Source organism: Argopecten irradians, chromosome 8 (assembly GCF_041381155.1).
Source record: "Argopecten irradians isolate NY chromosome 8, Ai_NY, whole genome shotgun sequence".
Lineage (NCBI taxonomy): Eukaryota > Metazoa > Mollusca > Bivalvia > Pectinida > Pectinidae > Argopecten > Argopecten irradians.
Window position 1 is genome coordinate 20,518,887 of NC_091141.1, and position 25,327 is coordinate 20,544,213.

The following is a 25,327-nucleotide window of genomic DNA, read 5'->3' on the forward strand; positions in this document are numbered from 1 at the left end:
TACCTCCAGACTAGATCTAGGCCTCTCCTACCTCCAGACTAGATCTAGGCCTCTCCTACCTCCAGACTAGATCTAGGCCTCTTCTACCTCCAGACTAGATCTAGGCCTCGCCTACCTCCAGACTAGATCTACGTCTCTCCTACCTCCAGACTAGATCTAGGCCTCTTCTACCTCCAGACTAGATCTAGGTCTCTCCTACCTCCAGACTAGATCTAGGCCTCGCCTACCTCCAGACTAGATCTAGAGATGCTGTATACTTAGGCCTCTCTTACCTGCAGACTAGATCTAGGCCTCTCCTACCTCCAGACTAGATCTAGGCCTCTCCTACCTGCAGACTAGATCTAGAGATACTGAATACAGTATCATTAAATCAATGGATAAACAGACAAAACTTTCACTTCTTCTAGTATAATTAAATAGTAGTTACTGTATGGGCCTGAAACAAATATCTACCCGGGCACCCTTAATAGCGACAACAAACGACGATATTCAAATCGTTCTCATTATTTCATTTTTGCATCAATCTTCAAAAAACTTGGTAGAAATGTTTATTTTAATGTACTGAATAACATATCTCGTGTTGTCACTAATGTTTCCTCGTATTTAAGGTGTTGTCATTTCTTGTCACTTGTTGTCGTTTCTTGTCATTATTAAGGGAAACCCTACTGACTGGTGTATATCTACTGACAGAAACAATACAAACATCAAGTCACAGTTCAATGGCATTTTAATGAACACTGATGTATGTATATGAAGAGAAATGAATTGATGAAAATTAAATGTTTTTGTCATGTACAAATCTAGACAAATTGTGAAATTATCAATTTGTTGATTGATTCAACTTAACAAAATCAAAATAACATTCAAGCTAATGATGTCAAAACTTCTTTTTTTTATTCTCATTAAAACCTACCATCATTAATATTGACCACTGATCTGGGGTAACATGGCCATATACAACTAATTGGTGTAAAAGTCATTTCAGAAAGGATTCAGCTGTGGAAAAACTCGAATCCCGTGCAGTCAAAACTGACTTCAAACCTACACTTTTGACTACGAGATGGAAGGCTATAGGTAGGGCCACCCTAACCACTTTCCACGTGGCCAGACAGCACAACTTATGGTACTAGGTGTTTTGTCGAAATAAAACCACTAGTGATAGGGTCTGATCAATTTTTCTGTAATTACAAGAATTAACTGCTGTTAATCTAGTAAGATAATACCCTGCGAATGTTCATCTAAAAATCCTTAACATTTAATTTTAGCCAATACACAATTAATTCTAAGTAAAGATGCATGTACGTATGTACATGTACATGCTTTTGGAGTTATGTTATACAAGGTTGCATTTGTCTTTCATACACACAAAAAGTTGTATAAGACTAATTCTAAGTTAAACCAACCACTATACAAGGGCTTCACATGCTGTTTTATTAAAACCCTACGATATGTGAATATTTAATTATTTCTTTGTTCAAACAATGGTTTCATTGATAGCTAATTATATAAAAACATGAAAAAAAAAATACATGAAGTAGGAAATCACAACGACATTACTGACACTTCCTAATGTATATAAAATGAAATAATGTACATAATAACACCATAAATCTGCTACGTGGATAAAAATGTAGATTTCTCATGATGACAGAGCAAAGACGGTAAAGTTAGAAACTATAAATAGGAACACAAAAGTATGAAATTAAATACATATCGTGTATATGAGCAATTGTATGAAATTTTTCACAAACACAATAAAAGAAGGAGAAATGCATCATGTAATCCTACTATAATTACACCTTGAAGGTGATCTATCACTTAGTAGTTATGTACAATGCAATGAAATTATGGTAAAATTGTTAATACATGCAAAACACTTTTTGGACAAATTATGAATGCATAAACAATCATATATGTGTAAAGCCTCATCATTATTTCAAGAATTTTGAAGAATAGAGACATATTGATAAAACAGTTACATTATATGAATAATGGGACTAATTTGCATACCAGGTGATAACCGATAACGTTTGTGCCGGCGCGGACTAATGTTTCTATTGGTGACGGAATGGTATTGAAAGATGATATCCCGTGCTAATGCCATTTTAGCAGGAAGATTACATTCCTTCACTGGAGATACTAGTCCTGCACAGACGTTATCTGGTATCACTTGGTACATGAATTATTCCAATGTAGCCAAGCCTTGTGAACTTGCTGTCAATTCAATAGGACCCTACTAATAGTTACTTGCATGGTATAAAGACATCCTGATTTGACGATATTTGTCGTCAGATTATACTCCATTGTAATTTTGGCTAATTAATCTGACAGCACTGTTGGGTAAAAAGTGTATTTGTGAAATAATAAAATTCTAGATTTACCTTTACTTATTCACATCTCAATGCACAGAGGACACACAAAGTCAATGTTATCTGTTACATTATAAACTTGTTCATCTAGCGTTTGATTCTATGGCGACACCCTTGGGTTTGAGTCATGAACAACTCCTGACCTTGCTGGTGAAGACTTATAGATCATATCATTACATGATATTGCTGCCATACGTTCTCAGGAAAGCATCTGTCACAGACTCGGTTGAGAGATTTAACGGACATGTATTGAACAGAACCTCTCCAGGAAGATTGTGAGATACCTAAGACAGTGTCTACTTTAACACTGACCATATGTCTACACATTGGCAAATAACGGCTCAGACCTGTAGTATCCTCATTTGTCTCAGACCCGCAGTATTTCGAGACAGTTATTGTAACAGATTGAGATCCAGTCAGGTTGTGTCGACGACCATTGTGTCTGGTTGATTTCGCCGCCTGCTGTGTACGCCAAAATGGGATCCTCGATCGCACGAGGCATGGACTGGATGTCCCATATTAGGGCCTGGTGGTCATCAGCTGCAAAGAGAGAGAGGTGAAGGTCAAATACATGTGGCTGTATTGTTATCAAATGGTTCGTACAGAAATTAAAAAAAATATTCAAGGACTTTTCAAGGCCTTTTTTGTCATTTTCAAGGCCCCATTGAAATCAAATTTAGAATCAATCAATGCAAAAATCAAATGTTCTGTTAGCTACAACTTCTGGAACAATAGCTTAAATGATCATTTACCATCACCGATGATTATGAATGAAACAAAATTCATTAAATGAAGTTCTGGGATATGTCTAAAGCAGAACGAGAACACAGTCCGGAGTCCTGCATTGAAAAATATGGATTTCATGTTGATTCCCACAATACTTCTGCCGCAAGTTTGATCAAATTTCAAGTTCATTTACGCTATAATACAAATTTTGAATGAGGAATCAAATGTCATTTTAGAAAAAAACTAAACTTTTCAAGGCCTTTTGGTTAATTCAAGGACTTTTCAAGGCCAAACTCTTAATTTAAGGACTTTCAAGGCCAACACATATAAATTCAAGGACTTTTCAAGGCCTGTACCTACCATGTCAATGATAACAGACTTAAGGAACATGCCTTCTTTAGAACACCAGAAAAACATTGAAATTCTTAACATAAAATGTAAATTTGACGTTGATTGCTAATCAGTTGTAGAATCATAACAATACTGATAAAGGACATCGATGAAGCGTAAACAAGTTTTTCAAGTTTTATTATAACCAAATGCAATACAGCATATAGGCAGCAATATACATTATATTAAATCAAAATTCACACATAATATACAAGATGGCGTAGGACAATCCCATACACATAAATATATAAAGAATCCATTGACGTTTAAGTTTGTTACAAACATCTTAATAAAGGAACAAGTATCGATTTTCATAAGTTTGTTTTTTTTGGAGTTTCAATTTGATAGCCTAGAGCTGTTTTACATTTAGGAATGTTCCTTGATTTATCAATTATCCAACACATATGTGATGAAAAGGTGTCTATAAAAGCTTTCATAATGTAGGAAGGGCATGTTGACTAAATGGAAGATGATATAACCCTCACTCATACCAATAAATACCTGATACTAAAACCACATCAATTAATCTTGTAAAAGATGTAAAAATTGGCTTTGTGCATGTAACTTTAAAAGTTGAATGTTTCCACCATAAACCAGTAAATTATAAGTATGTTTGTGTATAGCTAGCTCAGAAACAAGTGCCAAAGCTGTAAAGCCCAACTCTATGACAACTTAGATATGTGATCCAGTATTTATTACATCCAGGCCTTACCTGCTGTACAATTTATATACAACCACACAGGCAATATTTCTTCACATGAAATTCACTTGGTTTTTCACATAACTCAACTGAAATTTTTCACATGAATTTCAGGTGATTTTTTTTTCACGTGAACTTCACATGAATTTCATGTGAAATTTTTTACCTGAATTTGCAAAGTGAATTTGCAATTAACATAAAGAAATATTTATTAGGTAGGCCTTACCTGCTGTACAGATGTGGCAGCTGGAGTGTGGAGCCCAGGCGATGCCGTTCACACAGGCTCGGTGATTGTTGAGTCTGGCCACTGGAGTACATGGTACTCGCACGTCCAGTATTATAACCTGAAATCAACAAAACTCTATTTATAGGTGCTAGCTTATAAATGACTAAGCAGTCATAGCATTAATTTTTCGGCTTATATTTACATATAGTTAGATACATTCATCTAAGACCTTCCCTTTAATTACATATGATCATGACCAATCTGCTGATATTAAAACAGCATATAGGTCTGTGTCTAAACAAAATGTCGAAATTATACTTTATAGAAAAAAAAAAGTAAAAAAAGACACCATTAAGAGATTTATGAATTTTCTTAAAACAGAAATGGATAAGATTATCACTTCTAACCTCGAGAGAATCCATTGCCATGGTAGCTAGGTAGTTGGGGTCCTGTTTGTTCCAGCCCAGTCTGAGCAGAGGGTGATGTTGAGGATCCTCATATATAATGGTGGAATGTTCTAGGTGTCGCAGATCAAACATCCGCACGGACCCATCGGCACCTATACCATATACATCATCACATCAGAGACCAAGGTTTAAAGTTTATATTCTAATTCAATATTCATTAATTTGTATGTACCTGTTTTTTGTTGTGAAATTAGGAATAGATAACTCACAAACATTTGTATAACCCAGTATTCAAACTATACAATCATTTTTGGCAGTCAAACGTTTAAGATGTTGATGGAGCTGGGAATAGGATGATAAAGTGAAATACTCTGGTTAACTTTGAGGTAATGAGACTAGGTTTGACTGTCTATACTGTGGATTAACTCTCACCATACTTACCAACACTTGCGAACATGTCCCGGCCCCCTCCAGCCCGACTAAAAGCGATGTCGTAGACTTCCTTGTCGTGTGCGATGAGCTGTGTCTTTACATGGCCGGATACAACATTCACCCGACCCAACACTTGTCCAGTCTGAAAATATAGACATGAGATGAATACAATAAACTTTACAGTTTCAGTAGCTGAGATTAATTTACGTAAAATAAATCAATTATTATAATAAATCACCTGATGGTACAACAAAAAGCCCAAAGATCAAATGTCACCTATTTTTTATTAACTCACTTATTAAATTCTTTAACAATAGATCCCAGAGGGATCTTGGCGCCCACCTAAGAATGATCTATATCTGACAAAGGAAAGATGGATCTTTTCTCTACTTTTTAAACTTTTTCAAACATACTACATATAAAATTTGAGACAGATCGCTTCAGTACCTTTTGAGAAATAGCGGTAACAAACTTCAACTATCAAAATCCAAGATGACTCCTTGGCGGCCATCTTGTTGATCAATCGGTCCCAAATCACAATATGCACAACTAGGGCCCTAGGGGAACCTACATATGAATTTTGAGACAGATCCCTTCAGTACTTTCTGAGAAATAGCGATAACAAACTTTGAATAACAAAATCCAAGATGGCTGCCTGGCGGCCATCTTGTTCACCGATCGGTCCCAAAATGCAATATGCACAACTAGGTCCCTAGGGGAACCTACATATGAAATTTGAGACAGATCCCTTCAGTACTATCTGAGAAATAGCCATAGCAAACTTTAACTATCAAAATCCAAGATGGCGGCCTGGCAGCCATCTTGTTCACCGATTTGGTCCAAAAATGCAATATGCACAACAAGGGCCCTAGGGGAACCTACATATTAAATTTGAGAAAGATCCCTTCAGCACTTTTTGAGAAATAGGGATATCAAACCTTAACTATCAAAATCCAAGATGGCCGCCTGGCGGTCATCTTGTTTTTTCCTATCAGCCTCAAAATCTGCACAGTTAGGGACCAAGGCCCTCCATGTGAAGTTTGAACAAAATTCCTTCAGTAGTTCTCAAGAAATATCGATAACAAGCTTCCACTGTCAAAATCAAAGATGGCTGCCTGGCGGCCATCTTGTTTTTCGGATCAGCCTCAAAATCTGTATGGCACAACTAGGGACCAAGGGTAACCTCCATGTGAAGTTTGAACAAAATCCCTTCAGTAGTTCTCAAGAAATATCGATAACAAACTTCAACTGCCAAAATCAAAGATGGCTGCCTGGCGGCCATCTTGTTTTTCCGATCAGCCTCAAAATCTGTATGGCACAACTAGGGACCAAGGGTAACCTCCATGTGAAGTTTGAACAAAATCCCTTCAGTAGTTCTCAAGAAATATCGATAACAAACTTCAACTGCCAAAATCAAAGATGGCTGCCTGGCGGCCATCTTGTTTTTCCGATCAGCCTCAAAATCTGTATGGCACAAATATGGACGAAGGGGACCCTCCATGTGAAGTTTAAACAAAATCCCTGCAGCAGTTTTTAAGAAATAGTGATAACAAGCATTGTTTAAGGACGGACGACGGACAGCGGATGACGGACGACGGACCACAGATGCAGGACGATTTGAATAGCCCACCATCTGATGATGGTGGGCTAAAAATCCTAGATGGTTTCATGACCTTGATTGAAGCCTGATTGTTAAAAACTATACGGTATATAGATACAGAATTTGTTCATTAAAATCTGTCTAAGTTTTATCAAAATCAAGTGGCTTGTAGTACATAGAAGTCAGCTGAAGACAATTGTATTCTTTATCAACTAAATACTTACCTCTAAACCCCATATCGTACAGGTTGTGTCAATACTTGAAGTTCCAAGTAAATTGGGGTCAACTTCATTCCAATCAAATGATGTTAATGGGGCACAAAAGTCTGAATTTTTATTCTGAAATTTAAAATTTTAATTATTATGAGTGAAATAGTGGTTAGAACAGTCTTAATAATGTAATATCACACTTATGAATAACAATATAAAGGTAAGATAGACATGTCCATACAAACTATAAATAGGTCATGGTCGACTTTTTACGCCCTATTGTCAGCCAGGGTCATTTAAGGATGTTTTAGGTTCGGAAGGTGGAGGAAAGCTAAATACCCACCAGAGAAAAATCACCAAACTATGTTCATTAGCTACCAGCTGCCTCACTCGTGTTTTAAACTTAATTACAACAGAGAAGGCAGGTGGTTATAATGTCAGAACACCTTCTCCACTTAGATCTGCCACTTGTCCACAAAAATGTCCTTTATAGAGCATATACAATGGTCAACAGGTAACCTATAATGATTGGGCTCTATCATGATCGAGTCAAAAGAAATATTGAAAACATGTATTTATAGGTTTTTTTGGTTTGTTTAGTTTTACGTCCTATTAACAGCCAGGGTCATGTAAGGACGTGCCAGGGTTTTTGGTGGAGTAAAGCCGGAGTACCCAGCGAAAAACCACAGGCCAGCAGTCAGTACCTGTATTTATAGTCAAACATTGTTATCATAAAGTCTATCATATTTTGTTCACAAGGTAGGGGGCGGTCTTTTTAAGTAAAATACAGTTTATATAGGTAAAGTTTTGTTTGATTAGATTATATGAGTGAATACTTTACATTGTTAAGTAGGCACTCTAATCGTGTTTCATTGTCACTGCTGACTCGCCACACCCTTAGGTAATCACCACTCGTAGCCAGCAGGTCGGGGAAAACACCTTTCTGTAATGACAAAATAATTAAACCAGTTTCACACTTTTCTTTAACGACAAAATGTCAATATCAAAGTAACATAGCACAAAAGCATCAGCACTGTAGGAATTAGCTAGACCTCTGGGTGCTCTCCATTATTGTTATATACCATAAATACTGTATAACTATTTGTTTTTGTTATTTTGCAGGACATTGCTACGATCACAAAAATTTTATCCATGAAATATTGAGAAATGTTTAAAATTGTTAAAATCTAATTTTCTTCCATTGAGTTTAAATTGTGTAAATTTTCGGCTGTGTCAATAATAGGCTTACAGTATCTAATACCGAAAAAAATAGAATTAGATGTGCCAAGTCTATCATTATGTCTTGAAAATGAATAAACTTATTATAATAAAAATATCTTTAAGCATTGTAATCAGCTGTAATCACTCACAGAATCTGGTATCCACATAATTTTGGTGGTTGGGTATGGGTGGTCAAACGTGCTCTTTGATGTGAATTCCGATGTTTCTTCATCAAGGGAGACAATCTGGACCTGTGATAATAGAAACTAAAATGTTAAGTTTGACCACAGCTCTAGTGATAGAGGTCATCATCAAATTTGTGTAATTTACAAAAGAAATAAAATAAACAAACGATGGTTTCATCTTTTCAGTCTGCATTTGAAAAAAATATATGGAAATTCAAGCAAGTAAATATAATTTATAATTTTATAAGTTAATAAACTTGAGGCCTTGAAAAGTGAGAGAAAGCAATTATAGACTGGACATAGGGTTGCATTTTGGGTCAAACACGATTATCATCAATACAGGATCGAATGTTTTAAGATCCCAAAACGACGTGAGTAAAGTACAATTTACCATTGATTAGTCCCTCCTTCCGGTGTTTATGACCACTGACTTCACAAAAATCACATCAAATGATGAAGCCGTCATCATCAGATACACAGGCAATATTTCTTCTCATGAATTACACATGAATTTTTTTTTCATGTGAGATTCATGTGAAGAAATATTGCCTCTATAGAAGAACTAATCAATGGTAACTTGTACTTTACCCACATTGTTTTTGGGATCTCGAAACCATCGATTACGATTTTTTTTAAAGGAAGTACTAAATTTCAATGAAGTACCAGTAATCTGTACGCTTTATGTTAATTTGAATAACAATAGATCACCTTGTTGTTGTATTCCTCCACAAAACTTCCAAGTGCCAATCTGAAACGTTTGTCTGGTCTGATGCTCCAGTTCATGCTGTACACGGTCCATGGTGCTTCGTACTTATAAATCTCCTTCCTCTTGGTAGGAGGCTGAGAGGAGGGCAGGGCACACATGGTGCTTGATTCCTATAGACAATCACTTCATTTTATAGCTAATGCTATATAGATATTACCATATATATTACAACCTTATATTAATCAAGCTGTTCAAAACCATTGAAGTTAACTTATTCAAGGCAAAATCACTTTTCCAACTGCATCTTTTTGGAGCTTACATGGAGTATTGGTAATTTTATAAGTTCAATTGATATTTGTTCACTCCTAAAAATATAAATAATCAAAGAACCAATACATACATTATAGTTGAAATGCATCTATAAAATTATTATGCATAATAATATTTGTTATTAGTTTACTGGTAAAGAAATTGAATAATATAAGAAGCCAATTTAAGCTTTATAACAATGAATATCACACTACCATAAAAAGTAGTTGTTTTGTTTTTGTCTTTTTTACTTTAATTATATTTATGCCAATGATACTAACAGTTAATTTGTTATTTTTCTGCTTTTGTGTTAAATATTAGATTTTTTATTTACTTTCAATGCTATATTAATACAATATAAATGATCAGTACGAAAGAAAAGGTTTTGGTATTGGTAATAATAACATATGTACTGTATATATACAAATGTTAATGGTTACAAAATTAATAATAAAATCAAAACATTATAATTATCAATATGTTTCACTCAATTAATTAAAAAATAAATTTTGCAGGATGGGTCGATGGGCAATTCTGTGTACGACTACGTGCATGAGCAAGTGAATAGCACATTTATTTTAACAGCCGACAAACCTGCATAACCTAACACTGATACATTTCAGTGTATACAATTGGGTTTTTTCACAGTATTTAAGAATGCGCTTGAGATGTTACAATATACAGGGCTCACCCTGGATTTATTCATATCCGAGCCAATATTCCGCATATTTTGTGGAGTCTAGAAGATAGGTGGCTCATATGTGCTGCTGCAGAATTTTCTGTAGCAGCCTGAAGGCCACCGAAGCTAGATCTGTAAAGATAAATGAATACGGTGTGCATGCACAATTCACAGGATGAGCCCTGGACAACAATCATATTAACATTGGTAAATTGACATTATTGCATAGAGCTGTAACATAGTCACCAGCTAATGATAAACATAATATGTTATAAATCAATTAACAGTTAGAATCGGTACAAACATTATTACACTATGCACGCGCATTGTGTCATTAGTTAGGTTGAATTTTGATTTGATGTGCAGTGACTTGGTGAGTGAGTCAGTCAAGTGAAAGATTTACTCAAAACATAAGTTCAGTGCTTATTTGCTAATTGCTAAGGATTTTACCATCATCACACATTAACAAACTTATGAAAATCAACATAATTACCTGCAAGGTGTACCAAGAAAAGAAGTTATTTTGGATTTTTCATACAGACATAAAATCTAATCCTCAAATAATTTACTAAGTACCAACAACTGGTCTTGTAATTATTTTACGACACTGAGGTAAGCAATGTCATTCATTTATATTGAATTTGAAATAATTTTATTTTACAGTTCATGGAAACTCAGAAGATAAAAATATTTTATTTTCACGCTTAAATATTTTATTTTATTAAAATAAATCCTAATTTCTTTGTTTACGACAAACCTTAGATTGTAAATAATCGATCGCGGTTTTAAATGCGCTTTGAAGAGTTTACCGTTCGATTCAAACACGTAAAGGTCCTCGATGAAATGACCTTGACCGATTAGTTAGCGGGAAAGCGACATCTTGCAAGTTGAGATATGATGAGTTTACTCAAATTGTATTTTGATATGTAAATAAGGCAAAATGACCGCCGATGCAGAGAAGAAAGAAGAGGAAAAGGTCCCAGAGGATCTTTTCAAAGATGTGACCTACTACGTAGTCGGCGATATCGACCAACAGGTATCCCCAATCTGAAAATAGTTTTCCATTAACTTTGCCTGAATAGGCTGAACAGTTTCGGCCCCATAAGGCATAAAAATATTTTGCCCCAGTAAATCATATTTTCTTAACCAATAAGCGTTGATGCTGGTTTTCTTATTCATTTGAAGTTTTATGATGTGCATTAATGCAACTATTTATTTTATGAGCTACTAGTGTTTCAAACTAGCTCTGCTGATGAGCTATTATCTTTTTTCCCGTGGGAGGACAGTCTATGAAATAGTAAAATAATATAAGGTTCTCTGTGTTTGCATAACTTGCATGAAAAACATTCTACCATTAAAACGTAATCTGATGCATTCGGTGGTCAAGATTTTCTGCTTTATATAAAATTGCTAATTTAAAGATAGTTAAATAATCTAAATCTCTGATGTTTATAAACTTTCTTAAATTTTATCCTACTACAAATGTTAAAAGTATCAACAAAAAGAGAAATCATAACCGTTTTGTAAGAAATCACAGTTGATTTTACATACAAAGGTATTATTTATTGGTTGTGTAACTTGTGTTATAAATTCAGACCATCTAAATATCCTACTGTATGTTTCGACAGGTACTCGACCTGCTCAATGCTGGAGGAGCTAAGCGAGACACATACTTGAGTCAGATGGTGAGCCATGTTATTGCTGATGACCACACACAGGATGACTACTCTGAAGCCAAAGAGCTCTTTGAACTTCCAGTTGTTACAGTAAGTATGGATTCTGAAAGGAATCAATCCGAATCTTAATTGATATTATGAATTTAATTCCCTGAAATTCCCTTCATTCTTCTTTTCTTAACCAACCTGGGCGCTTATTGGGATGATTTCAGTATTATACCTTTTCACTTGTATTTGATTATGCTCCTTGTGTTACATGTTGTACATACATTAAAGTTAACTTGTTCAAGTTTTGAATTTTAATCAGATGTTTTTGTAAATGTTTTGTGCATTTGAAAATTAAAAAATCTTTCTTTTGCAGAGCCAGTGGGTGATACTCTCTGTGAAATGCAAGAAAAGACTACCGTATCCTTTTACTTTTTCTCAACTCAAAAAGGTTCAACAATTAACTACAGCTTTGATTTATTCGAAAATGCAAATGTAGAAAATAGTTAATATGCATGACCTGTTGACAAGGCTGTACAGAAATAATCCAGTATATAGTAGCATACTTTGATTCATACAACATATTCATTGCTGGAACAGGTAATATTATGAGGCAATTGTTTGAAATTTTATTTCTTAGACGTACAACTTTCAATACACGATTTAACTTTTATTGAAACCGTGTTTCATCTAAGCTATAGGTCAATATTATGAATAGAAATGACATAAATTTGAAATTCACCACTTTGAATGATGCATATGAAATTTCACTCATTTGAACATAAAAATGGAGTTTGATAATATTGGAATAGTTTTAGTAATCCTCCATTTAAACCTGATTAATAGTTTTGCATCACATTTTGTTTTAGTAGTAAATTAATGTAAAAATTACACATATATAAAAAAATAATCTGATAATTGTCATCCTTAGCCTGGCCACAGTATTGAGATATTTGCACCAGAAGGACGTCTTCTTTCTGGAGTGGTAGCTTGTTCTTCACAGGTAGGGCAGTGTTTACATAGATCAGGGGCGGTAGATAGGTCTGGTAGTCCCAGAATTCTTAGTTCTTAGATTTTTCTATGATTAACCCATTCACCCCTGAAATTTTATAATGGACTGTCCAAAGTTTTGAAATAGAAGAGTCTAAATGTATATTCAAGGGTGGATGAGTTAATCCTATTATATGTGAAATAAAATGGAACTGGTAGATTTATCTATTGAACAGTCTTCAATTTTGGTGATATCATGTTGCACTAGTCACATTTAAACTTTATAAAATTATAGATATGGATATGTTTGTAATGTTATGCTTTCCATGTATTTCATAAGTTACATATATGTGAGCTTTACCATGTTCTGAACTCATAATGTTTGTATATTTCAAAAGTTACATGTAAATGTTACAATGTTTTAAGATAAGAAGTCAAATTTCTATGTGAAATCTGTGCCTTCATATTTGTAGGTGGACGTTTAGTTTTAATAGGTCGTAAAATAAATGTCTTGATAACAAGTTTAGTTCTGTAGTACAACTAGATAATCTATGTACCTAATTAACATCGCTTTCTCTACTGGAAGCTTTTAATTCTTAATTAATATCTGTAACAAATGAAATTCAATAACGAATTAATGTTGTTGGAGACTTTTACCAAGCCTAATTCAGTATTACGATGCCATTAAAATATGAAACGTTTTCTAGAATTAGAAAGAGAACGATGAGGTAAGTGTGTGGTAATAATGAAATTTGACAAACTTTTTTTTTACTTTTTTATAAGAATGCATTTTTAACAAACACAATTATTATTGAAATATCTTTATTTATGTAATGTTATATATTGCATTTATACAAATCTTCTACACTTGTGCACATTTAAATATAATTATGTGTTTGTATCTGGATATTCATGACACAAAAAAACAGCACTTTGGAAATGATCAGGTATGATAATTCATGCAATTTTAATGGGAATGTGTGCACATCTTCTTAAAAATTATTAAAGAATTTTCCTTTTTCTGTATTTTCTCTAACTTGTAGTTTTAGAATTTTCTTCTTTCAATTTGGTCTTTATACTAGGATGCTAATTTTATTTCAAATTTAAAAGAATTATAAAAAGATAATTTTGAAGATAGAATTTAAAGGTTTATGTTTTAGTTTTATATTGAATACCTTTTAATTCTTGCTTACTGGTGCGGGCAGCTTTTTGGTGGCGGACCTAGATGTGTGAACTATTCTGCCTGTGTACCCTCTAGTTTATTCTTTATCCTACAGCTAGAACCACAAATAATCAAAATCTGAACATTTATTTACATGTATTATACAGATGTTTTTAATCTCCAGCATACTCTTACCAGAAGTATTTAATTATTTAGTCTTTTTATCAACAAAAATGGCAAGAGATATTGTTATAATGAGCCTTTGAAGGAATGGAACAATGAAGGTCATGGCCATTGCCAAATCATAAGAAGACTTAATTTGATAGTGATTTTCAAGACTTTGTCTTTACTTCGCTCAATGGACAAGATCTATACATATTGTTTTTTGGCTGATACCAGATCTAGATCTTGACTGAAAATCAAATTTAGATCTAACCTAGTATCTGTGGTTATAAAAATCAGAATTTGTAATATCAGTACTGATATGTCACTTATAATATATCGGTAATACCATTAACAGCTTTATACAATATATATACCTTATTTTATCAAGTACATGTAATAGTCACACTTTTTTTACCTGGAAATTGAGAGTATGACTTATACATAGACTAAAACTAAAAAACAGGCTATGGTTTATCTAATAAAAAAACATTTGTACGCACAATTGATTTACTTATGAATAGAACTCCTCACCACATACATATATTTGCATGTTTCACAAATTTGCAACAATCATGAAATAATTCTCATTTACATTTAAATTATGGTGCATTCCTTTACAAAAAACAAAAAGCAACAAAAAATGATAAGTGTTAACCACCTGTTACGTGTATTAAAACTCGGATCTTTAGTGATTACTCACATTTATAAAACATTTTGAAAGGATTAATTCCACTGGAGAGTTTTTGTGTGAACACATTTTGACCCCTAACCCTGAGATTTATGGTTGTTGTATGTTGGTCTTCAACTTTTCTCCTCTGCTGAAATTTTTGTATAGCAGATGCCAAAAGCTGTCATAAAGCAAAACATTTTGATGGAAAAGATGGGAATATGATTACGATATTTTTCCGACTATAAGTCACACATATTTTACCTATTAATCAGGAGTGTGGCTTATACACAGGCACAGGTTATATGTGTACTAAAATTGAAAAAAAATTACCAAAAGATATCTTTGGCCAATAATGCGGAAAATAAGGTAAATGAAAACTTATTCCCGATTTAGGATGCTTATCTAAGAAGATTTTCCTGCAGTTAAAGCCTGTGTTTTAAAGATGTTAGACAAAGGTTTTATCATTACATTTCTATAATGAAACCTTACAGCAGAGGAGAGAGTTGACAGTGAATGTGTATTTAATATTCTCACCATTTTTTCTACCTGTTGACCATGGAGCCAAACTTCCTCGCAATGAAATTTTGTTTTTATTACAAAACTGATCTAGATGATCCTTGATGGTATATCTGGGAAAACTTCATTTTATAATTTGTTGGTTCTTTCAGTTTAGAAGAACAAGTTGTTATTTTTGTGGCCTTTAATAAATTTCCACATACAATTTTAAATTGGACTTTATGAGTTTAATCATGTTAAATATAGTGCTGTGCTTTATTTAACTTTTGCAAACTGCTAAATCTCCATTAGAATGGCTTATTTTTCTGAGGGCCTGCTTTTAGCATCACAGTTTATATTAAAATATCCTGGTTAGGTGTATTAATAATATATAGAATGGTCTATACCATTTGGGTTACAAGATATTTTAATGGATTTCAAATGAATATTATAAAGACTTGAATGAATGCTAAGATAAATAACTACTAGCTGAGCATGTAAGATCCCCCATATGTAGAGTTGATAAGCATGGTGTGATCCCCAAGCTATCTAGCTCACATTATCAGTTGTGTTCAGTATTATACCTGTATATTATAACAGGCGGGTGGACAGCCGCGGACCAGCCACTCTCCCAAGTCCCCAGGGAAGCCACACCCTGCCATGCCTGGCGGTATCAACATGCCTTCACCCCATCAGATGCAGCAGGCTGGACTCGGTGGATTTGGAGGGATGCCGGGACAAGGGTTGTCTCCCTTCCCAGGACATGATCCAATGGCAATGCAGAACCAGCTTGGGTACAATTTCAGCATGTTTTATTTTGTATGAAGGTGTAATGGTATTTGTACAATTCTTAACCAAGACTGTAGTCTGTATGAAATAAGTTTTAAGAGATGATGAATTTTGATGAGAAGTGTCAGCGTTTTTTGTTGTGTCTTTTTGATAGATATCAATATTTACCCCCCACATCTTTGTTAATGATACAGATATTTTTCTCTATAGAATCAGCCTCAGCGGACTTTAAGGAACATCACCAATTCTGGCCCACAACACCCGTCTCCTGGACCACGACCTAACACAAATAAAGTAGGTAACCCAGGTGTTGGAAGGTGATAACTCTACTCTGAACTCCTTTGCAGGTAGGTATCAATTGTTTCGTCATTATTTTGTGGGCGCAATTCACGTCATTTTCTCTCTGAAATGTATGACGTTACGCTCGCAAACACATGATGTCACAATCAATACCTACCTGCAAGTGCAGATAACTCTGTGATATGCAAATTCGGAATACCTCATCACAATATTACTCATCGTTTTAGGATTTACTGATCAGATACTAGGGGACAGTATGCATAATATTATAAACCTTGGAAATAGAACAAAGTGGATGTTCATTGTGGTGAAGTACTGCGTAAAGTGAGGATTTTTTAGGTCACCTGAGACGAAGTCTCAAGTGACCTATTCTAATCGCCTTTTGTCCGTCGTCGTCCGTCGTCCGTCGTATGTCCGTAAACAATTTACATTTTCGACTTCTTCTTCAAAACTGCTGAAGCAATTTCAATGAAATTTTGAAGAAACCTTCTTAGGCATAAGGCCAATCAAAATTGTGAATTATATGGTCCCCACCCCCCAGGGGGCTGTGGGAGGGGCCAAAAGGGGTAAAATTGAGTAAAATTTCAAAAATCTTCTTCTCTACTCACAGATGTGGTAGAATCAAATACTCTTCATAGATAGAAAGGTCTTAAGGTCCTTTACAAAAATTGTGAATTATATGACACTGGGGTCTCTAGTTTCCGCCTGGGGAGGGGGTTAAGTTTACTATAGTTTATATTGGGAAAACACATTTTTGCGCATTATTTGGTCATTTGTAATAGGAAATGAGTCAAATGTTGTCAGAATTATCAGTATGAGATGGCCATTTAATCCTATTAACAAATTTTCTATGACTGACCCCCAGGGGCCTTAGGGGCGGGGTCAAAAGGGGTCAAATAGGCTAATACTTCAAAAATCTTCTTCTGAAATACTGGAACTGGTAGAATCAAATACTTTTCATAAATAGAAAGGTCTTAAGGTCCTTTACAAAAATAATGAATTATATGACCCTGGAGTCTTACGTTTCCCCCTGGGGAGGGGGTCAAGTTTACTATAGTTTATATAGGGAAAACACATTTATGAACATTATTTGCCTATTTTTCATAGGAAATTAGTCAAACTGGGTTAGAATTATTAGCCTGAGATAGCATTTTAACATCATATCCATATTGTTCATGGCTGACCCCCAGGGGCCAGAGGGGCGGAGCCAAAAGGGGTCAAAGTGGTAATTTCAAAAATCTTCTTTTTGAATTCACAGATTTGATGGACCCAGATACTCTTGATAGATTGGAAGGTCTTAAGGCCCTTTACAAAAAATTGTGAATTTCATGGTCCTGGGATCTCAGATTTTCCCCTGGGGAGGGGGTCAAATTTACTATAGTTTATAAAGGAAAAACACATTTAAGAACATTATTTGCTTAGTTTTCATAGGAAATTAGTCAATCTGGGTTAGAATTATTAGCCTGAGATAGCATTTTAACATCATATTCATATTGGTCTTGGCCGATCCCCAGGGACGAGAGGGGCGGGGCCAAAAGGGGTCCAAATGGATAACATTTCAAAAATCTTTCTTCTGAATTCACATAATCTTCATAGATTTAAAAGTCAAATTTATAAAATCACTGACTGACTTCAAGGGCCTGATGGGCCAATATATAGTGTTTATATGCATGTCTTTGTTTCATTCTGTATCTGAAATCAGGTGACAGTTAAGGCCTATGGGCCTCTTGTTTATTCTCTAGTCATTATTCTCTAGAACAAAAGGACAGCGGAATAGGAAATACGAGGCCAGTTAAAGTAATTTTAAGGATTATCAAGCAAAGAATTTGTTCATGAGCAACTTAAAAAATCTCGCCGAGGTAACTGACGAAAGTATTAAAAATATCAGTGTCACTCATGACATGACACAGGAATAGAAAGAAAGTTATTAAAGGAAAAAGTCACGGAGGCAAAATCGCGTAGTGAAAATTCGGGGAATGGAAATACGTAGTTCGCGGCCCACCGTGGGATATGCGGACAATAAAGATGAAGAGAGTGCGGAAAGATTAGACTCGCTGTACACAGATATACACAATCATCTCAACATTCTTTTTACAAATGCAGATACTTTGATTTGACCCAACATAAATTACACGGAGTTAAGAAAATTGATAATTCGAGAAAACCCAGATATAATAGCTATTTCTGAAGTTAAACCAAAGAATTGTAAAAGAAGAAATTGAACTTTCTGAATATAATATAGAGGGATATGGAATGATATCACTAAATGTGACAAATAAATACGCTCGGAAGAGGAATGGTCATATATATAAAAAATAGTCTTAGATATTCCCAGATCACCAGCATTGAATTTGATGAACATATTTTTGTGTGAAGTGGATATCAACGCCAAGGATAAAGTACTAGTTGGTTCCTTGTACAGAAGTCCAAATGCGACTGAAGAAAATTTCAAAAACATGTGTGCATTACTGTTAAAAACAACAGAAATGAAGTACAGCTGCAAAATACTATTTGGAGACTTGAACTTACCAGGCATTGATTGGTCAGTCTGTAATACTAAGTGTGGTGAAGCTTCAAAACAATTCAAATTCGTTGAAACCGTACGCGACTGTTACATGTATCAGCATATACGGCAGCCCACCCGTGGACGTGGAACGGATAACCCTAGCGTTATAGATTTGATTCTAACCGATAAGGAAGATTGTATAGAACAGATTCAACTCGATCCTCCTTAGGAGAGGGTTGAAAAGTGTTCAGCTCAGTCATCGGAGATACGTTGTAATTTTCAGTGTGGAAACTGGAAAATAATATGAAATACGCGAAACGCGAGTTTAATTGATGAGATAATATACAAACGTAGGGTAAAGTGCTAAACTTCTTCAAGAACTGTCCTCCGATCGAAACTTAACATAGACTGCGCAAAAAAATTTTTTTTAGGTCATCTCGGGATCGAAGGTCATGATGACCTATTGTCCATCGTGTTTCGTCCGTCGTCGTGCGCCGTGCGCCGTGCGCCGTGCGCCGTCCGCCGTCCGCCGTGCGATCCGTGCTAAAACTATTTATACAAAAGCCTACTCCTCCTAAACCCTTGAGTGAATTACATCCATATTGGTGTGAAACATCCTTGGGGAAGGACAAATCATATTTTATATAAATGAGATAAGTCCGACCCCTAGGGGCAGAGGGGCGGGGCCCCAAAAGGGCAAATTTTTCTTAATTTTAGCTTTAAAATCCTACTCCTCCTTAATCCTTGAGCGGATTACATCCATATTTGGTGTGAAAGATCATTGGGGATGGACAATCATATTTTATATAAATGAGCCTGGTTCGATCCCTTGGGGCTGAGGGGTGGGGCCCCAAAAGGGCAAATTTTCTTAATTTTAGCTTTAAAAATCCTACTCCTCCTTCATCCTTGGATGGATTTCATCCATATTTAGTGTGAAACATCATTGGGGATGGACAATCATATTTTATATAAATGAGCCTGGTCCGACCCCTAGGGGCTGAGGGGTGGGGCCCCAAAAGGGCAAATTTTCTTAATTTAAGCTTTAAAATTCTACTCCTCTTTCATCCTTGGATGGATTTCATCCATATTTGGGTGTGAAACATCGTTGGGGAAGGACATTCATATTTTTATATAAATGAGCCTGGTCCGACCCCTAGGGGCTGAGGGATGGGGCCCAAAAAAGGGCAAATTTTCTTAATTTTAGCTTTAAAATTCTACTCCTTCTTCATCCTTGAATGGATTTCATCTATATTTGGTGTAAAACATCGTTGGGGAAGGACAATCATATTTTATATAAATGAGCCTGGTCCGACCCCTAGGGGCAGAGGGGCGGGGCTCCAAAAGAGGAAATTTTCTTTATTTAAGCTTTAAAATCCTACTCCTCCTTCATCCTTGAATGGATTTCATCCATATTTGGTGTGAAACATCATTGGGGAAGGACAATCATATTTTATATAAATGAGCCTGGTCCGACCCCTTGGGGCTGAGGGGTGGGGCCCCTAAAGGGCAAATTTTCTTAATTTTAGCTTTAAAATCCTACTCCTCCTTCATCCTTGGATGGATTTCATCCATATTTGGTGTGAAACATCATTGGGGATGGACAATCATATTTTATATAAATGAGCCTGGTCCGACCCCTAGGGGCTGAGGGGTGGGGCCCCAAAATGGGCAAATTTTCTTAATTTAAGCTTTAAAATCCTACTCCTCTTTCATCCTTGGATGGATATCATCCATATTTGGTGTGAAACATCATTGGGGAAGGACATTCATATGTTATATAAATGAGCCTGGTCCGACCCCTAGGGGCTGAGGGATGGGGCCCAAAAAAGGGCAAATTTTCTTAATTTTAGCTTTAAAATCCTACTCCTCCTTCATCCTTGAATGGATTTCATCTATATTTGGTGTAAAATATCATTGGGGAAGGACAATCATATTTTATATAAATGAGCCTGGTCCGAACCCTAGGGGCAGAGGGGTGGGGGCCCTGAAAGGGCAAATTTTCTTAATTTTAGCTTTAAAATCCTACTTCTCCTTCATCCTTGGATGGATTTCATTCATATTTGGTGTGTAACATCGTTGGGGAAGGACAATCATATTTTATATAAATGAGCCTGGTGACCCCTAGGGCAGAGGGGCGGGGCTCCAAAAGAGGAAATTTTCTTAATTTAAGCTTTAAAATCCTACTCCTCCTTCATCCTTGAATGGATTTCATCCATATTTGGTGTGAAACATCATTGGGGAAGGACAATCATATTTTATATAAATGAGCCTGGTCCGACCCCTAGGGGCAGAGGGGCGGGGCTCCAAAAGGGGAAATTTTCTTAATTTAAGCTTTAAAAATCCTATTCCTCCTTCATCCTTGAATGGATTTCATCCATATTTGGTGTGAAACATCATTGGGGAAGGACAATCATATTTTATATAAATGAAATAGATCCGACCACTATGGGCAGAGGGGCGGGGCTCCAAAAGGTCAAATTTTCTTAATTTAAGCTAGATCCTACTCCTCCTTCATCCTTGGATGGATATCATCCATATTTGGTGTGAAACATCATTGGGGAAGGACAATCATATTTTTATATAAATGAGCCTGGTCCGACCCCTAGGAGCATGAGGGGACGGGGGGCGGGGCTTCAAAAGGGAAATTTTCTTAATTTAAGCTTTAAAATCCTACTAGTCCTTCATCCTTGGATGGATATCATCCATATTTGGTGTGAAACATCATTGGTGAAGGACAATCGTATTTTATATAATATGAGTCTGGTCCGACCCCTAGGGGCTGAGGGGTGGGGCCCCAAAAGGGCAAATTTTCTTAATTTAAGCTTTAAAATCCTACTCCTCTTTCATCCTTGGATGGATATTCATCCATATTTGGTGTGAAACATCATTGGGAAGGACATTCATATGTTATATAAATGAGCCTGGTCCGACCCCTAGGGGCTGAGGGATGGGGCCCAAAAAAGGGCAAATTTTCTTAATTTTAGCTTTTAAAATCCTAACTCCTCCTTCATCCTTGAATGGATTTCATCTATATTTGGTGTAAAATATCATTGGGGAAGGACAATCATATTTTATATAAATGAGCCTGGTCCGAACCCTAGGGGCAGAGGGGTGGGGCCCTGAAAGGGCAAATTTTCTTAATTTTAGCTTTAAAATCCTACTTCTCCTTCATCCTTGGATGGATTTCATTCATATTTGGTGTGAAACATCGTTGGGGAAGGACAATCATATTTTATATAAATGAGCCTGGTGACCCCTAGGGGCAGAGGGGCGGGGCTCCAAAAGAGGAAATTTTCTTAATTTAAGCTTTAAAATCCTACTCCTCCTTCATCCTTGAATGGATTTCATCCATATTTGGTGTGAAACATCATTGGGGAAGGACAATCATATTTTATATAAATGAGCCTGGTCCGACCCCTAGGGGCAGAGGGGCGGGGCTCCAAAAGGGGAAATTTTCTTAATTTAAGCTTTAAAATCCTATTCCTCCTTCATCCTTGAATGGATTTCATCCATATTTGGTGTGAAACATCATTGGGGAAGGACAATCATATTTTATATAAATGAAATAGATCCGACCACTAGGGGCAGAGGGGCGGGGCTCCAAAAGGTCAAATTTTCTTAATTTAAGCTAGATCCTACTCCTCCTTCATCCTTGGATGGATTTCATCCATATTTGGTGTGAAACATCATTGGGGAAGGACAATCATATTTTATATAAATGAGCCTGGTCCGACCCCTAGGGGCAGAGGGGCGGGACTCCAAAAGGGGAAATTTTCTTAATTTAAGCTTTAAAATCCTACTAGTCCTTCATCCTTGGATGGATTTCATCCATATTTGGTGTGAAACATCATTGGGGAAGGACAATCGTATTTTATATATATGAGTCTGGTCCGACCCCTAGGGGCTGAGGTGTGGGGCCCCAAAAGGGCAAATTTTCTTAATGTTAGCTGGCCCACTTCCTGTTTTCAGATTTCGGTCTCCAATCTCAATGAAAATTGGTCTATAGGGGTTTAAATTAATGCTGAACAACATGCAAACATTTTCATTAAGACTTAGGTTTTCCAAGATGGCCGCTGGCCGACTTCCTGTTTTCAGGTTTCAGTCTCCGATCTCAAGGAAAATTGGTCTATAGGGGTTTTAATTGATTCTGAAGGGGAACTTTAGGTAAGGACAATCATATTTTATAAAGGACCGAGCTAAGACCCATGGGGATAGTATGGCTGATGTCCAAAATGGAAGCTTTGCTGAAATTTGGCTTTAAAATCCGTAAATGGGTTACAACCATATATGGATGAAGGGCTACCAAGTTTGTTCAACGAATGACATTTACCTATTTCAGAAACTTACATATTCAACTAAGGAGTTCTTGTATTGTTTTATATTAATCGTTAACCAATACTTTATACTGTGACTTTGTTGTTTTGTGCAATGAGTCAGATGACCGTTAAGGCCCATGGGCCTTGTTTGGATTGTAAAGATGATGTGTGGAACAGCTTGTCAAAATTTAAGAGAGATACTTGAAAACTCAATCAGGGACACAGTTCCAGTACAACAAATAAAACCATCGCGCAAATTAAGTAACCACAAAAGTTGTCTAGATAAAAAGACATTGTCTAAAATCAAAAATAAGGCCAGATTATGGAACAGATATATGTCCACTCGGGATCAAGAAGTCTACGCAGAATATTGTAAAGTAAGGAATCAAGTAAGGTCACTCACAAGGAAGGCGGGTAAAATTACGTGAGAAACAAATAGCACAACAAGTAAAGGACAATCCTAAAAAGTTCTGGAGATACGCGAAATCTAAGACAAACAACTAAATCCAATATTTCAAATCTGTACAAAAATAATAACAAAGAGGATATCACTACAACAGATGATGAAAAAGCAAATGTACTAGCTAATTTTTTCCAGACAGTGTTTACCCAAGATAAAGATAAATCACTACCTGATATTGAAAAGATTGATGTGGAACCGATCACTCAACTAAATATTTCACCAGAAGTCGTGCAGAAGAAGCTAATGAAGTTGAAAATTTCACAAAATCACCTGGACCGGATATGATCCATCCTAGAGTTCTTAAAGAGACACGCGATATTATATGCCATCCTCTAACATTAATATTTCAAACATCAATCGACACTGGGGAAATTACCTGCGGACTGGAAATGCGCTAATATAACGGCAATATTTAAGAAAGGAGATCGGAAGGAGGCTTCAAACTACAGACCAGTAAGCCTGACCAGTGTTTGTTTGTAAATTATTAGAATCAATAATAAGGGATGAAATAATGAGTCACATGAAAAGAAATAAGCTATTTAGTAACGCTCAGTTTGGTTTTATAGACAGTAGATCCACGGTTCTTCAACTTATCAATGTCATGGATAAATGGACAGATATTTTGGATAAAGGAGCATGCGTGGATATAATATACTGTGACTTTATGAAGGCTTTCGACAAAGTACCTCATGGCCGACTAGTACATAAACTCGCAAAATATGGCATCGGTGGTCAGTTTTCAATCTGGATCCAAGCCTTTCTGTTTGGAAGAAAACAAAGAGTTGTAGTGAATGGCAAAACGTCGGAGTGGAATTCCAGTTTTTAAGCGGGATACCACAAGGATCTGTGTTTGGGACCACTTCTCTTTGTTTCTCTATATAAATGATATGCCCGATGTAAACAAGTACTGGGACAGACACCTATCTGTATGCGGATGATACGAAAGCTTTTAGATCAATAAAAAATGAAGAGGATTGCAAAATATTACAACATGATATATATTCATTAAGCCAATGGTCAGATATTTGGAAACTCTGCTTCCACCCAGACAAATGTAAAATGATGCGATTAGGATATTCAAATACAACTAAATATGGATACAGACTGAAGGAAAATGGCCCAATTTTTTAGCTCACCTGGCCCGAAGGGCCGGTGAGCTTATGTCATGGCGCGGCGTCCCGTCGTCCGTCCGTCCGTCCGTCCGTCCGTCCGTCCGTCGTCCGTCCGTCCGTCGTCCGTCCGTCAACATTTCCTTTAAATCGCTACTAGTCATAGAGAGTTCTGGATGGATTGTAACCAAATTTGGCCAGAAACATTCTTGGGGGAAGGGAAACAGAACTTGTATAAATTTTGGCTCTGACCCCCAGGGGGCAGGAGGGGCGGGGGCCCAATAGAGGTAATAGAGGTAAATCCTATAAATCGCTACTTGTCCTAGAGTTCTGCATGGATTGTAACCAAATTTTGGCCAGAAACATCCTTGGGGGAAGGGGAACAGAACTTTTATAAATTTTGGCTCTGACCCCCTGGGGGCAGGAGAGGAGCGGGGCCCAATAGGGGTAATAGAAGTAAATCCTATAAATCGCTACTTGTCCTAGAATTCTGCATGGATTGTAACCAAATTTGGCCAGAAACATCCTTGGGGGAAGGGGAA

General features: G+C 36.2%; 2 protein-coding genes across 3 annotated transcripts in view; one reads left to right on the forward strand and one right to left on the reverse strand.

Moving 5' to 3' along the window:
- Positions 1-709: 709 nt before the first annotated feature.
- LOC138329636 (DDB1- and CUL4-associated factor 7) lies at positions 710-10,751 on the reverse strand. Of its 2 annotated transcripts, XM_069276748.1 has the most exons (10): positions 10,653-10,747; positions 10,172-10,291; positions 9,174-9,341; positions 8,430-8,531; positions 7,901-8,002; positions 7,075-7,188; positions 5,260-5,392; positions 4,819-4,970; positions 4,412-4,529; positions 710-2,909 (listed from the first exon to the last, which is right to left on the reverse strand). In XM_069276748.1, exons 2-10 carry the CDS (start codon positions 10,205-10,207, stop codon positions 2,737-2,739), a joined length of 1,098 nt encoding a protein of 365 aa, XP_069132849.1. In that variant the 5' UTR covers positions 10,208-10,291; positions 10,653-10,747; the 3' UTR covers positions 710-2,736. The 2 variants fall into 2 exon arrangements, with proteins under 2 accessions (XP_069132849.1, XP_069132850.1); XM_069276749.1 differs by lacking the exon at positions 10,172-10,291 and having other exon boundaries at positions 10,653-10,751.
- A 257-nt stretch (positions 10,752-11,008) lies between these two features.
- Positions 11,009-25,327, forward strand: part of LOC138329787 (PAX-interacting protein 1-like) — a 44,299-nt gene continuing 29,980 nt past the window's right edge. Inside the window, 6 exon segments of the mRNA XM_069277081.1 lie at positions 11,009-11,195; positions 11,788-11,925; positions 12,197-12,240; positions 12,763-12,823; positions 15,903-16,096; positions 16,301-16,385. Coding sequence (XP_069133182.1) covers positions 11,100-11,195; positions 11,788-11,925; positions 12,197-12,240; positions 12,763-12,823; positions 15,903-16,096; positions 16,301-16,385 — 618 coding nt within the window. The 5' untranslated portion in view covers positions 11,009-11,099.

Excerpts from the sequence above, each read along its gene's own strand:
- LOC138329636 (XM_069276748.1), bottom strand. The coding sequence starts at position 10,207 with ATGCGGAATATTGGCTCGGATATGAATAAATCCAGG. Across the intron at positions 7,189-7,900 it reads TAGAGTGCCTACTTAACAAT|AATAAAAATTCAGACTTTTG; the intron begins GTAAAGTATTCA and ends TTTAAATTTCAG. Across the intron at positions 2,910-4,411 it reads CTGCCACATCTGTACAGCAG|CTGATGACCACCAGGCCCTA; the intron begins GTAAGGCCTACC and ends CTCTCTTTGCAG.